This window comes from Mangifera indica, chromosome 18, assembly GCF_011075055.1.
Source record: "Mangifera indica cultivar Alphonso chromosome 18, CATAS_Mindica_2.1, whole genome shotgun sequence".
In the NCBI taxonomy this organism is placed as follows: domain Eukaryota; kingdom Viridiplantae; phylum Streptophyta; class Magnoliopsida; order Sapindales; family Anacardiaceae; genus Mangifera; species Mangifera indica.
This window is the reverse complement of record NC_058154.1, coordinates 3,526,021-3,541,134: the sequence shown is the minus strand read 5'-3', so window position 1 is coordinate 3,541,134 and position 15,114 is coordinate 3,526,021. Positions and strand designations below refer to the sequence as shown.

The 15,114-nt window shown below is 31.5% G+C and overlaps 1 protein-coding gene across 1 annotated transcript; it reads right to left on the bottom strand.

The window, feature by feature from the left end:
* Window positions 1-8,344: 8,344 nt before the first annotated feature.
* LOC123201467 (anamorsin homolog) lies at window positions 8,345-11,191 on the bottom strand. The gene is made up of 8 exons (XM_044616983.1): window positions 11,037-11,191; window positions 10,608-10,752; window positions 10,308-10,474; window positions 10,130-10,234; window positions 9,503-9,662; window positions 9,280-9,416; window positions 8,660-8,734; window positions 8,345-8,576 (listed from the first exon to the last, which is right to left on the bottom strand). Exons 1-8 carry the CDS (start codon window positions 11,037-11,039, stop codon window positions 8,538-8,540), a joined length of 831 nt encoding a protein of 276 aa, XP_044472918.1. The 5' UTR covers window positions 11,040-11,191; the 3' UTR covers window positions 8,345-8,537.
* Window positions 11,192-15,114: the final 3,923 nt, after the last annotated feature.

The window sequence follows — 15,114 nt, the reverse complement described above, 5'->3', positions numbered from 1 at the left end:
GCAAATTCTCACTCGTTAACTTTGAAAAACCCATTTACCTATCCATGGGCTGTTAAAAAAAACGGATTCAAGGGTAAAATTGTCATTTTTTCTGTAATATTAAAAATAAACTTTAATTTAATTTCTTTTTTACACCCAAACCCTAACAACTAACAATTTCCCCCAATCCAAGTTTTCAAAAACAACATTTTACCCCCTAGGGTTTCCAAACTTTTGGATTGAATTTTTCGGCAACGACCAACGATCTCCAGGCGACGTCTCTTCCTCCCCGACGTCTCCTCTTTCCGACCGTGCGGTGTCTTCCCCTCCTAGGAGTCGTCGTCGACGAATCATCTTCGTAAAAAATAAAGACGATTCATCTTCGTCAATGAGGACGCCGTATAGCGTCGAAAGTGTACGATCGAAAAGAGGGGCGGTCGGAGAGAGAGAGTAGGTGCTCGGAGATCGTCGGTCGTCATTAGAAAAATTGGATCTGAAGTTTGGAAACCCTAGGGGGGAAATGCAATTTTTGAAAACTTGGGTTGAGGGAAAACTTTTAGTTTTAAAGTTTATGGGGGCAAAATGAGATAAAATTTCAAGGGGTTAGGATTCTGTTAATTCTAACTGCTTATGGGTGGGTATTTGATATTATCAAAGATAAAGGGTGGAAACTTGAGATTGCAGCTTACCTTGGGTGGGAAATAGTCCTTTGGCCTTTATTTTATTTTAAAAAGGGTTATTATAGTAAATACACATAATATTAAGCAAAAAGGTCTCCCGTCATAAATTCTAAGCAAAAATACCCTCTTTTCAAAAGTTTAAGCAAAAATGTCTCAAAATTTTTTATAAACTCTCACCCTCATACTTTCCTCACACCATTCAAAATTTCATTTTTCACTCAGTATCTAATACTATAGGTTCGTTCAGAAAGAAGAAAATTCATATTTTTGAGTTTGAATCAAACAAATCCGTGATAATAAGGTATTTATGCTAATTTTAATCCAAAACTTAATTTATTTGTTAAATTAAGTTCGTATATTTTATTAATGTAATGGCATAGAGGACATTTGGATATTTGAAAATATATGAGGGGTTTAAAAAATATTAAAAAATATAAGGGGTATTTTAAATTGTATGAAAGTGTTAAATGAAAATTGTTGAAAAAATATAGAGGTATTTTAAGATTTGACGATATATGAGAGTGGCAAATGAAATATTAGAAAACTATAAGGGGTATTTTAAAATTAAATAAAATATGAGGGTGGTAAATGAAATAGGTCAAAATTGAGAGAGCATTTTAATATTATAAGAATATTAAGTTTGTATATGCTAAGAAAATACATGGGGCATTTGATTTGTGTTAATATATGAGGGGGTTAAAGAAATATTAAAAAAATATAAGGGATTTTTTGAAATTAGATAAAATATGAGGGAGGTAAATAAAATAATTCGAAATTGGGGGGCATTTAGATATTATAAGAATATTAAGTTTGTATATGTTAGAAAAAATATATGGGGTATTTTGATCTTTGATAATATAAGAGAGTTAAATGAAATAGCAAAAAAATATAAAGGTGGCAAAGAAATAAACCAATTTGTTTGCTTGGGGAGGGGAATTTAAACATAAGAATATCAAATTCATATATGTTAGAAAAATATAGTGGATATTTTAATCTTTGATAATATATGAAGTGGAAAATGCAAGAAAGTTATAGAGGTATTTTGAAATTAGACAAAATATAACGGTGCTAAATGAAATACACCAAAATTGCGGGGCATTTAGATATTATAAAAGTATCAAGTTCGTATATGTTAAAAAAATATACGAGATATTTTGATTTTTGATAATATAAAAAGGGGTTAAAAAATATATGGGGCATTTGTTATATTGGTAAAGTTTAATGTGTATTTTTTCGATAAATTTTTTTAATTAATATTGTTCGTTATAAGATTGATAATTAAAACGATGGGTTATGTTGTTATTCATTTCAAAGGAGAATAGATTTAACGTGATCATAATATGATGAAATACATTGGAGGTTTTAAAGTAGTGGTTAAAATTTCATTCGAAACAATACTTGAAAGATTTATCTAGTTGTTGAGTGAAAAATATGGTATTGATCTGATCTGAAACAACATTCAATTATGTATAAAACCAAAACGTATCGAGCTAGACTCCCTTGTAAAAAATCAAAAGTGATGAAAATATCAAGGGTTTTATTGACATGTAAAAATACGTCTAGGAATGTATCTCAATTTTTGTTACATGTACTTTCGTTGAAACACAAGAAGAAGAAGAAATAAATGACAACAACGATGGTGAATTGAAAAAGGAATTTGATGAGGAAGAGAAGGTTCTAGATTGGGGTGACTTTGATGGGAATGCGATAGCTAATATTCCTTTTGATGAGCCAGACCTAAAGGATACATCACATGTTAACTATGATATAAATAATTTCTAACTTAAAGATCCTTTTTAAGGTAGCAAGAATTATGTTGATATATTTTTTGATAATATCCCTATAGTCTTCAACAACATCAAATGGTGCAGGATTGGTGCAAGAGATTAAAAGTTGGTGACATTTTTATGAATAAAAAACACTTGAAAGATGCAGTGGCTCAATTTGCATTGGAGAAAAAATTCCAATACAAAGTGGCCAAGTTAGACATGGATAGATAGAAGATTAAGTGCATTGGTAAACAATGTGAATAGTATCTATCAGGAAGAAGAATAAAACCTAGTGTCGTATTTTGAATCTATTCTATGAATGCCATGCACACATGCTCAAAAGATCAAATAAAGCCACATCGTAGGCAAGTTAGGGCTCTAGTCATAGTACTAATAAAATTCATCATGGTTCCAACTTGATTTTCTCTCACAACAAAACTAGTAGTTGATTAAGTTGTTCTTGTGACAAGGTTGTTCCATGAGAGTTTTGTTGTTGGAAGGCGTCTTCCCTTCAATTAATCATTGTTCCATTTATTGGGGGTTTCCCTTTTCTCTTATTTTGCCAATTTGTTAGGTACTATACAATTTCAAAACAATTTTCTTTGATGTGATCAATTTTCTTACAATGGTCACACTTCGATCTCATATTTTACTCATTTCTTTTATATTCGTCTTTCTTTTATATTCGTCTGAGTTCACCTGAAGCACCATAGGTTCTCCAATGGAAGGCCTTTTAATTGTGACTTTGTCCAAAGTTAGCAAAAAATATGCATTTGATAAGGTTGGTAATGAATCCTAGCAAAATAACTTTGATTTGAGTACACTAATTAGGACCTGATCCAACTTACAACATATTCTTCTATTTGCATCTCGTTTGTTGCTCGAAATGCAAAAACATCCCTTAAAAACAAGGTCTTCTAACTCAACAATATTACACATAATCTCCAAATCATCACTATATGGTTTTCTTTCCCTAAATCTTTCATTCTTCTTATTGTTTTTTCTTGTTGCATTGAAATCACCAATAATAACCCAAGGTTGGTTTCCATAAGTGGTATTGTAATTCGCCAAGTTATTCCATAACTTTATTCTCTTGGCTAGATTGTTCATTCTATACATAATAGTATAGTAACAAATTTTATTGTTTTCTTTTATTGTAACCTTTCTATGTTTGCACTGGTTTGTCATATGAACAAATTCTATATCAATAACCTCTTGATTCCATCTAATCCATATTCTTCCCCTTTATTAGTGTCAACTTGGTTTAACACATAAGTGTATGTTAACTGCATATTCACCGAATTGATCCACTAGAAAATTCCACATAAATGGTAAGCCCAATGTTTGTGAAACAAATACTTCAATGACGGTAGTGTATATGATTCTCAGACTTAAGATAACCGGAACATCTCTTGCATCAATGGACCTAGTTTGACACTAGTCTAACATAGCCTTCTTGTTAGGGTTATCAATACAATAGTTATTGGCTATGTCAATAAGTGTGACAAGGCTATGGTGGATTGACATAAGATTTATCACTTCCAAGTATGAGATAAGATATCAAATGACACTATTTAACGAAGAGTATGATGAACTAAATTTATGGCCATAATGGGATTAGGTCAGTACCCAAATCCAATAATATTTTATCACTACTTCAAAAGTCAAATCATAAAGCCAAAAAAACTGAGGTAGACAACACTTTTGTACCTCAATGTTGATGAGATGTAACATGAAAAAAGAATTCGATTACATGATAATTTTACCATTAAAATGTATAATTAGTTTAACATTAATTCTTTGTTAATTAGGTGGCCATTGTTAAGGTAGTGCTTTAAAGTCAATTGTCACTAGTGTAATTTTATGTAACTTGTAATCATGTATTAAATTAATAATAAATGACAAGTATTTATCTCATATTATTTTTACAATTAGATAAATGTCCTTAAAGTGTTTGAACCATGACGAAGGGTTTATGTCAACTTATCGTGAAAACCCTATATTCACATTAGGTCATCATTCTTAAAACATTTGTAGTTCTGATATTACCTCGACTAATGACACAAGTGATACAGTTAGAACTATCATAATATTAAACAACCTATCGAAAGGTGGTGACATATCTCATATGTCAAAGTTGTTCATTGATGACTTGATACAAAACATGAGTGCATATTGTAGACATGTCCACCAAACAAAGCCATCAAAAGGATTTCATATGGACAATTGTTTTAATATTTATGGAATAAATCCTTTTAACAAATAGTGGTACATATGATCTTTAGACCTAAAGTCATTGAACCATTTTGTGCAAGGATTATTATGGTTTAACACCAGTCTAACGTAGTCATATAAAAGGTTGCTAGAAATGTGGTGATTGGTCATATCTAAATATGTTTGAAGACTATAATGGATCAACATAGAATTCATTACTCTTGAACATGAGAGCTAATATCTTAGATAAACCAACTAACATATGACAATGACTACTTAAATTTGTGGTCACAGTAAGATTGAGTTAGTGCTCGATCTAATATCATTTGGTCATTGAAATTGTCGATCCATGTATATCGAGGATTCCCTAAAGGAGACATTAAATCTCAACCTCAACCTCAAAGAGACATCATATGATGAAATGATCAAATTATATGAATACTTGTATCAATGACATGCTAAGATTCAATCGTTGACATTTCATTAATTGAGTGGCCGTGATGTCATGTTAGAGGCCAATTTTGGTTTGTGTTCAAATGGCTATTAAGTCGACAGCTTGACATCGACCTAATAGAGAGTCTATAAGGTCACATGTAATAAGAGTTGATCAAGCTCTAAAGGCATAAGATTATTTGGGATAAATTTGATCCAAAACCCATATAAATGATTATGAGTCTTGAGATGTCTTTAGGCTCAATGTACTATTTGTTGCACCTAGAAACCAAAGTATAATAGTGTTGAAATGTTGGAGTGTGATTGAAATTATGGAAGTTATGGTCTATCCAATTAGATAAGGATGAACCTTAATGGATAACTTTCGCCTATGCACAATTGTACATAGATAATACACAAACATGCATGGTCCTTGGATAAGGATTATCCTTATCCATCCTAAAATTTGGATATATCATAGATTATACGAGATATGTATATCATGATATATGATCATACATCATGGATGTATGCCCGTACATGACGTCTATATATACAGATGTGATTTCACAATTTTAGAATTTTTTTCCCAAAACACACTATGTACACTTGTATGTGCACCAAACACCCTTGCATGTGCATCTCCTTCTAACAGACTCTTGTGTGTGTTCTCATCCTTCTTTTATTCGTGCTTCGTATGGATATTAAGGTGTGACTCTACGTTTGGGTTTCAAAGTAATTACAATCTTTTCCAAGAAGTTGTGAAAGATAAAGGAGCCTCCAAATGCAAGTTTAATTACTATAAACACCTTATGTTTGGTTTGTCATGTTTGTGAAACAATGAGTTTACAAATGAGATCTTAGAAACTTTTTATAGTTTTGTTTGATATTTATAATATTTTAATTTGCTTTTTCATTGCCCAAGAAGGTTGTAAACATTAACATCCATGATGTTTTTCTAAAGACTACTCATAGTCTGTAAATAAATAGATGATTAATTGTACATTAATTATGCATTTATTCACTTTTAATTTAACAAGAAATCTATGAGTTACACACAATAAGAGATTGTTTGCTATAACTCAAAAACTTTTGATTTATTGCATAAAAAATGAATCACTTAGTTTTCCCAAATACAATGAATATAGATCTCTATTAATGTGCTTGATATTTATAAATATTGGGTATAATTGAAAGAAACTAAAAGTTTAGGGCCAAAGGTAACAATTTGAAATTAGGATATGGAGTGAAATATTTGTGTCTAGGGTTATGAGAATAATTCATATAAAGTGAACGCATTCTCATAACTTTTTAGACCTATCTGAGTTTTACAATAGAGGAAAAGTTATTTCTCAATTTTCCTCTCACAAAACCACTCAACCAAATGCATAGAATAGAGCACCTGTGAGGTAATCCTAACACCTACTTGTTGTTTGTGGTGTTGCAGTGCCTTTGTGTGGATGAGTAATGGTTTCATTATTTTACAAAGGGAGCAAGAAACAAATCCAAGATGAAATCTTGTTTGGTGGAGCCTATATAACTAGGTATCGAGTTCAAAACTACAAAAAATTGTGTGTTTAATGTTCCCTTGATACTAAGAGACGTTTTTGTGATCTTATTTTTTAATTTTCAATTATATTCAACTATTGTTTTGCTCAAATAATTACTATCACAATCCAACAAAATCAACACAAAGAGAAGTTTCCCATCATCATGAAATCAACTTCTTAAAATTCAACAACTTATGATATACATTTATCCGTTTGGAAAGTCATTATCACATTATCATACATCATTACTACATTTACTAAAATGTAATCCTTTCACCATAAGTACAAACTATGAGTAAGGATTAAAAAGAAGGTCAAATTAGAAAAAAGATCAACCAAATTTCACTACAACAAATATTCTATTTAAAAATGAAATATTTAAGCACGATTTTAATTTAATTTCTTCTTTAAATATTACTTTTAGAGACAAAATTTTAATTTCATCTACCAAAGGTTAAAACTCAATTTTATAAATGAATTATATAGGGATGGTTTTAGTTTCATTCCTAAATGATTATTTTAGGGAATAAAATTTTAAGACAATTTTAGTTTCATTCTATAATGATAATTTTAGGAATGATTTTATTTTTCTTCTAGAATAACTACAAAAACTTAGGATTTATTTTTAGAAACATTTTTAGTTTCGTTCTCTAAAACTTAGAATTCATTCTTAGAAACATTTTTAGTTTTTTCCTAAAATAATAATTTTAGAAATAATTTTATTTTTGTTCCAAAATAACCCCAAAGCTTAAAATTTATTTTTAGGGACCTTTTTACTTCAATCTCTTGAAGCTTAGATTCATTTTTGTAGACATTTTTATCTCAATAATGTTTGAATACGGCCGTACATAATATATCTATTCGTATATAAATGCTATTAAATGTATAATTTATCTCAATAATAACTATAAAAAATATGTGTGTGTATATATATATATATATATATATATATATATATATATATATATATATATATTATAGCATTAAAAATATCCCAATAAGGAGTTTAATATGGGTCCCATTAAAAGGGATCTATTTTACACATTAGAGATTGTTGAGTAGAGTTGTAATACATTTATAAACCATTAAGGCAACTTAAATTATTATTTTTCCTGCATTTTTATAATGTTTATATAGATAATTTAGACTTCGAGTAATTCGACATAAGAAACAAATGTCAAAATATAGTGGTGAGTAATCCCACCAGTCACACGGGTGACTCGGGGCTAACTGGCCCCCAATAACAACATCAGCAGCAAAGAGACGTCGACAATGTTTGCGGGGCTGACATGGCCAAAAGGTGAAGTAGCTGATCATGCTAACAACGACAGCGTAAGAGCAGCATGGGCGACAGGGATGAGATGGGCCGAAGGCGAACTGGCCTTTGATGCTAACACCAGTCGAAAAGGTGGAGAAGATTGGACCATCCAAACTTGATCAAGTGCAGACCAACAAATCCAATTGTTGGCAATCATTCACTAGCCTTTGGTCCCTAAAAATGTCTACAATATATAAAATAGTAATTGAAAAGAAGCTGCCACGTGTCTTAATTAATACAGAGAACAGCATTAAATTTGATTCAACTTAACCTATGCTAGCCATTTAGCACATTCCGAAGAAAACAGTAGGTTTCCCACAAGGTAACTGTTTATCCATTCTCACTAAGAACCGGGAAATTAAGCTGTTCCATCAGCCATACATACTGGCTAGTATTTGAAAATTCAAGAAAAAGAAATCATCTACTTCAATTAGTTGTCTTTCAGTTAAAAATACAATTGCACTGCAAAGAATATGCAAAATGAACGAACCACAATCGAAATACTCAAAATTATTACATTACATTAGTTGCGCCTATTGCTAATAATCCATAACCCACAAACACATGATGCGAAACACCACCCATAACTTTGTATTTAAAAGTCTGCTGCAAGAAAGTTGCTAGAGAGCGATACCTGCAATGATATGTTGCTTCCCATTTCATAAATCTTACAGGACAAAGAGAGAAGAAAACAGAGCTCTTGAATAATTTCCATACCTTTTCTCCTAGTTTGAATGGTGGAAGACCTTTGTATGGGCATGTACTGCATCGAAAAGCATCCCCTAATCCACACTGTAAAGTATATAATTAGTTGAAGAGCATCTACTGATAAACACAAGCAACTTAAAAAATGATACATGATCAGCAATTTGGTATGCTTACACGGATCCAGAATATCAAATATCTCTGCATGATAAACTATACTTGTGCAAAACAATATAGATGAAAATAACCTGATAATTAGTACGTTTAACTCACTTCTTTTGCACAAAATATCACCAAGTAATACCCTGAAATGCATACAAGCCTATTGCATTTCTTTATTTGGGCACTTGTAATCACTTTTTATGCTATAAAGGATACGTTATGTTGAGACCATCATAGAAGTAATTGGCTACTTCAGAAATTTGCTATCTATCTTAGTTTCCATCTTGTTTTCCAAAAGGTTTAGCTAGGACACCACCATCAATAACATTGATATACTTAAATGATATTGAATCTAAGCACCAAAGACACCAGCATTAATAACATAGAAATACTTAAATGCCCTTAAATCTAAGCAACAAGGGAGGCCAGGACAATCAATTATCAAAACCAAATTTTAAATGGCAGCATACATTTCCACATGCTGACTGAGGATTTTCCAGCTGATCCATAGTGAGTCCTAACTTCTCTACTTTCTCCTCAGCCTCAGCCCTTCCACAAGTGCAGTTTTTGCAAGCTTTCCTTGTACTTCCAACTTCACAATCACCAACTGCACAATTCTTTTGTTCAGTGGATGGTACAGAAAATTAAGAAAGTTCAAAAAAAACAAAAAAGTTGAGAACCTAGCCATCATACCAGGTGGTAACTGTGGTTTCTCCAAATCCTCTTCAGTTAAGAGAGAGTCTTCATCAATCAAATCAGAGTCATCATCCAACTGAACTTTCAATAAACTTTTAGGGGCCTTCTTCAAAGGGAAAGAGGACCCAACTGTCCAAGAAGGCTTCTTACCCTTCACCTAGAAGTAACACAAATTCAACTAACATATCAATAAAATGAACACTGGAAAAGTAAACTAAGCATTCAGCATGCAAAAATAAAGTTTACTGCCATGATTTTCAGCTTCTAGAGCATAATAGAGAGCTGAAATCCTGATGTAATGCTGCTCCAAAAACATGAGTAGAAAGAAGCAATAAATGCAAGGACAAACCACTGATGATTGAAGTAAATTCAGAACCCTAGCATGAAATCACCAATAAATGAATGCCATTCAGAACAAAGTGCATTCAACCAAAGTTAAGTCTCAAGATTTTCATAAATCAAATCTCAAAATAGGCATCAGTATAAAAAGATATAAAAGAACAAGTTAATTGAATCAATCTTGCTGACCAAATATTTAACCAGTGAGGATTCCTTTTAACTCTATATGATTCTAAACCAAATACATACAAAAGGGGATGCGGTGAGGTGAAAATAGAAACTCACCATAAACGAGCAAACATCTTCTGCTGGGACAATTGATTTTACTTCAAGACAAACTGCTTCTAGAAATCCAGCTAACAATAACTTTCGCTCAAGAGCCAAGAATGCCTGCAATGAAAGTCCTTATGAGATACACTAACACAAGCAAAGTACAGAGAACCTACAAACAGCACAACAATACCTTATGAGCATTCCCTTCATAAGATTTGAAACTCTTGTAAAGCAGAATCGTTCCACCAGGCTTCAGAACTCTCAAAGAATCCCCAAGCATCGAATCATCAGGAAACTCAAGTGAAGCACAAATTGATATAACAATGTCAACAGAGGAGGACTCCATTGGCAACTGACCTGCCAAAACAAAAGACCAAATTGAACAATAAGCCAAAAACATTGCGTGCAAAAGGGATTGAATCGAGTTGAATTAAAAACATGATAAATATACGAAAATGGAAAACCGAAAAGAAGATTGAAAAAAAAGTACTTATAGAAGATGCTTGAGTGACAATGTGAGGATCACAGTTTTCCACAGCTTCATCCCCTAGCTCCTTTATTGCAATTAAAACAGAACTCACAGCAAGAACTTTTTCGTCTGTAAAAGAAAGTACAACGCTCTTCTTCGCCGAATCCTACAAACAGAAGTCATTTTTAGCAGCTAACCCAAAATAAAATCTGAACCAACAAAACATTTAAAAAAACAAAACCCAAATTCATCTCTTCCCCATCAACTTGTCAAATAAACACAAATTTCCCATATAAAAAAATGTGAAAAAAACAAAAAAAAGGAAAAAAAAACTACAAAATGCAGACCATCAACGGAAGTTAATTGGATCAGAAACTACCAGCGTTATAAAATTAATGAAAAATTGCAAAGAGGAAGAAAAGATCAAGACGGAAAGAAAGAAAAGCTCACCATGCTATAGAATGTTCAGAAACCCAGAGAAGACTCTTGTTTTTGCTTCTGGCGTTGGCTTCTGGAATGTGCCTTGAACAAGTCGTGGCTTTTTGTCTCGTTAATGAAGGGTTTAAGAGGAACAAGTTGGGCTAAGTTACGTTGCCGACCAACAGTGATGCCGTGGCCTAAGGTGGTTAACAGCACAATTAAAAATGGCCCAATCTTCCACTCAACATTTCATAATTTTGAAAAGGCCGAACCAAACTTCGGTGAAATCACGATTTTGTTAGCCCGATCCGTCAATTTCTGAAAATTAATTTAATTTAATTTTATTTATTTTAATAATGTTATATAATTTTAAAATACTTTATTTGCATTATACAAATATAGTCAAGATTGTAATTTCATAGTTGTTTTATCCATTTATCCTTTCAAATTTATTTTCATTTATATTCTAACTTAAAATTTAGTTCAAAATTAAAGAAATCTTATATTAAAATCATCATATTCAAATAAAAAAACCGAAATCTTCTAATATATATTAAAAAAATCAACGTAAAAATTCCACCAACCAAGCCTACTCCATTCCCACATTCTACCCACTCACAAATTAAAAACTTACAAATTAATTAAGTATGATTCATCATTATACAAAGAAATCCCAAATTTTTAATTTTAAATCTGTAATATTCTCAGGTATGTTTCAGAAGCATTTATGTCTTTTGATTCTATTTTGAGATATTTCTAATTTTATATATATATATATATATATATATATATATATATATATATATATATATATATATATATATTCACATATATGTATGTATTTGAATAACAAAAAGATAAAGATAAAGAGATAGATATGCATATAAAGAGAGAAAAGACAAAAAAAATAAACTTCAAGCCTTTTTCCATTATCTTCTCCCATCCATTCCAGCAGCCAGCCTTCTTCATGTTGTTTTCTTTTGTTTTGTGAAGAAAAATGAAGGAATTAAAAAGGTTTTGGAAGACAAAATAAGAAGAGAATAAAAAGGAAGCACTTTGAAACCCTTAGTAACCAAAAGATCTCCTTCATTTCCCTTTATCTATGTTTATATATATTTGATACATATTATATGAATATGTTAATATGTTTTGATGTTGATTTAAGGTGGTTTTGGAAATAAAGGAAGCAAGACAAGGAGGAAAGAGCCAACTTGCAAATATTGGCTTGAAACAAAGTAAGGAATCTTATTTTTGGTATGTTTCATGTTTTATGTTTTTGGTTCATTGATTCTATGTTATAAATAATGATTTTAAAGTTGAGAAATGTTGTTTTGCCATTTTAAGTATCTATGTGTGTTAATTTGTTCATGGTAGAGAGTTGAATAATATTTACCGTTTTGCCATTGCTTTCGTCCTAAGTTTTGACTACCTTATCGGATGAATTATGAGTGCTATTATAGTTTGTTGGAAATCTCTTTGAATCCGATTTTCAACTATATACATTTTGCATAAATTAGAGACCATTTGGACTGTTAAATTGTATAAACAAAAAGACTGTCTTACCAAATAAATAGTAAATACAGTTTTTGCTACTAACTTCGTCTCACGTTTTAACTGTCTTATCTGTTGAATCATGAGTACTATTATAGCTTGTTGGAAAGATTTTTGAATCTTCTTTTCAATGATATATAGCTTGTATGAATTAGAGATCGTTTAGACTATTAAATATTGTATGAACCAAAAAGACTGTTTTACCCAAATAAACAGGAAATACAAGTTTTTGCCACTGAATTCATCCCACGTTTTGACTGCCTTATCGGATGAATCATGAGGGCTATTATAACTTGTTGGAAAGCTCTTTGAATCCTCCTTTCAACAATATATAGCTTGTATGAATTAGAGACTATTTGGACTATTAAATTGTATGAACAAAAAGACTGTCCTACCAAATAAATAGTTCCAGGAACAATATTTCACAGTTTTTGGAAAGAAAGAAAGAAAGAAAAGGAGGAGAAAAAGGAAAAGAAGAAAGAAAGAAAGGAGAGAAAAAAAAAAAGAAAATAAGAAGAAGAAAAGAAAGAAAAAGAATTTGGGGCTCAAGATTCAAGGGTGGTCCCAAGAGTATAGTCTGGTGGGTTGTGGATAGTTTTAGATGGAAGCAAAATTAATAAGATATAACAGACACATACATGTTATAAACTATGAGGGGACACTTTACACTACACCACCCGTAGTAGGACACATCCGTAGTATGACATAGACCCATAATAGGCTCCGCTCGTAGTAGAGCATGCTCGTAGTAGAGTTCAATTCAGATTCAGAAATGATATAATAAGAGAAAGGAAGAGAGCTCGAGCTTAGAAAAGTGTCAAATCTCTATAGTCAACTTCCAAAAAATATCAAATAGACACCAGATGGGACAAAGTATGACCCAAATAGTAAATAATGAACTAGATTATTCCCTCGATTTCTTAAGGAGGTTATGATGTGAGATTGAGTCCCGAGAGTGAGTCCCGAGAGTGAGTTAGAACATAAAAAGAGATAGTTTATTTAATTATTTCCTCTTACTGAGTGTTCTTATCTCTCACTTCTTTTTCTTTCATGATTGCAAGTACGGCTGATCGAGGTAGCTGCGAGGCAGGATCAAGTCAGTGAAGATAGACCTAGGCTAGGGCTGGTTACCTATGGTTTTTATTACATACATATGATACTATTGAATTTTGGCCCTATTCAGATAGTTATATAGTTGTATTTAGGGGCATATATATGATTACTCCATAATCTTAGATGTTTTAGATGAGTTTTCATATGAGATATATACATCTTTTGTTGGCTTCCAGATTTTCAGTTTTTTTAGAATAATTTCTAAACACTTTTAGAGATGCATTCATTTTAAAGTATTTTAAAAAAAAATAGAATAGACACTTCGGATATTAATTCGTAACATTTCTCCTTCGGTGGGTAGTACTTCTGGGGAGAGATATTACAAAATCTTCACGCAAAATATCAAACAATATGATGAAATGTTATTTACTTGGATTAAAATAATTTTGATGCAGGATTTAGATAATTTTGATACATGTTTTTTTTTTTAATTTTGAACTAATTTTTAGATAAAAATAAGTTTGAGAAGCTAAGACTCTAAAGTTAGGGATAACAGTAAAACGAGTATGAAATTGAAGTTTTAACTATATTCGTATAATACATAAAGAGCAATACTATGTTACCCACTTTTAATACATAATTTGAGTACATAAATGATATATTATATCATGTAATTGGATATTACTTTATTTTTAATTCAAAATCATTCAATCATATGATGACATATCACCTATTTACCTTAAATTGTACATTAAAATATTTATTCCCAACAAGGTTTGATGTATTTCCAAACTCCCATCCATGAAATTTCAAAGACTCAAACAACATATTTTTGTTGAAATTTTTTGTTAAAGTTAAAAGTAAAATTATCATTTACAAAAAAAAAAATTAAAAAACTAAAATTTTATCTCATTTTCTCTCCTTAGCTTAAAAAACTAATAATTTCACTTTCACCCAAAGTTTGAAAATTTAACATTTTTCCCCTAGAGTTTTCTTCCCTTCTTTGGCCACCTTCATTCTAGTCGATGGTTGACTGTTCCTATTGATCTTTCCGTTCCAACCCTTCCCACCCAAGCCATCTCTCCTGGCGATAACCATTCGTCTAGAAGATGAACAATTCATTAGTCTAGATGATGAATGATTCATCCAAACAAATTGTCTTTGTTTGGACGATTTGTCATTATCCAGACAAATATGAAGTCGTCATCGGCTTCATCTTCGTCTAGATGAATGATTCATCGTCCAAACGAAGATGATGCGTCTAGATGAATCGTTCGTCTTCTTGATGACAAATGATCATCGCCAGGAGAGATGGCTTGGGTAGGAAAGACTGAAATGGGAAGATGGATGGAAAGAGCTAACCGTCAGTCGGAATGGAGGTGGCTGGAGAAGGGTAGAAAACCCAAGGCGAAAATGTTAAATTTTTAAACTTTAGGGGGAAGAGGAAAATGAGATAAAATTCTTACTTTTTAAAATAACAGTTTTACCCACCCTAATAGAGAAT

What these genes read in the sequence shown, in the direction of transcription:
- LOC123201467 (XM_044616983.1), bottom strand. An exon ending in GAAACCACAGTTACCACCTG is followed by an intron (nt 9,417 to 9,502) that starts GTATGATGGCTA and finishes AGAATTGTGCAG; the next exon opens with TTGGTGATTGTGAAGTTGGA. An exon ending in CATTCAAACTAGGAGAAAAG is followed by an intron (nt 8,577 to 8,659) that starts GTATGGAAATTA and finishes ATATCATTGCAG; the next exon opens with GTATCGCTCTCTAGCAACTT.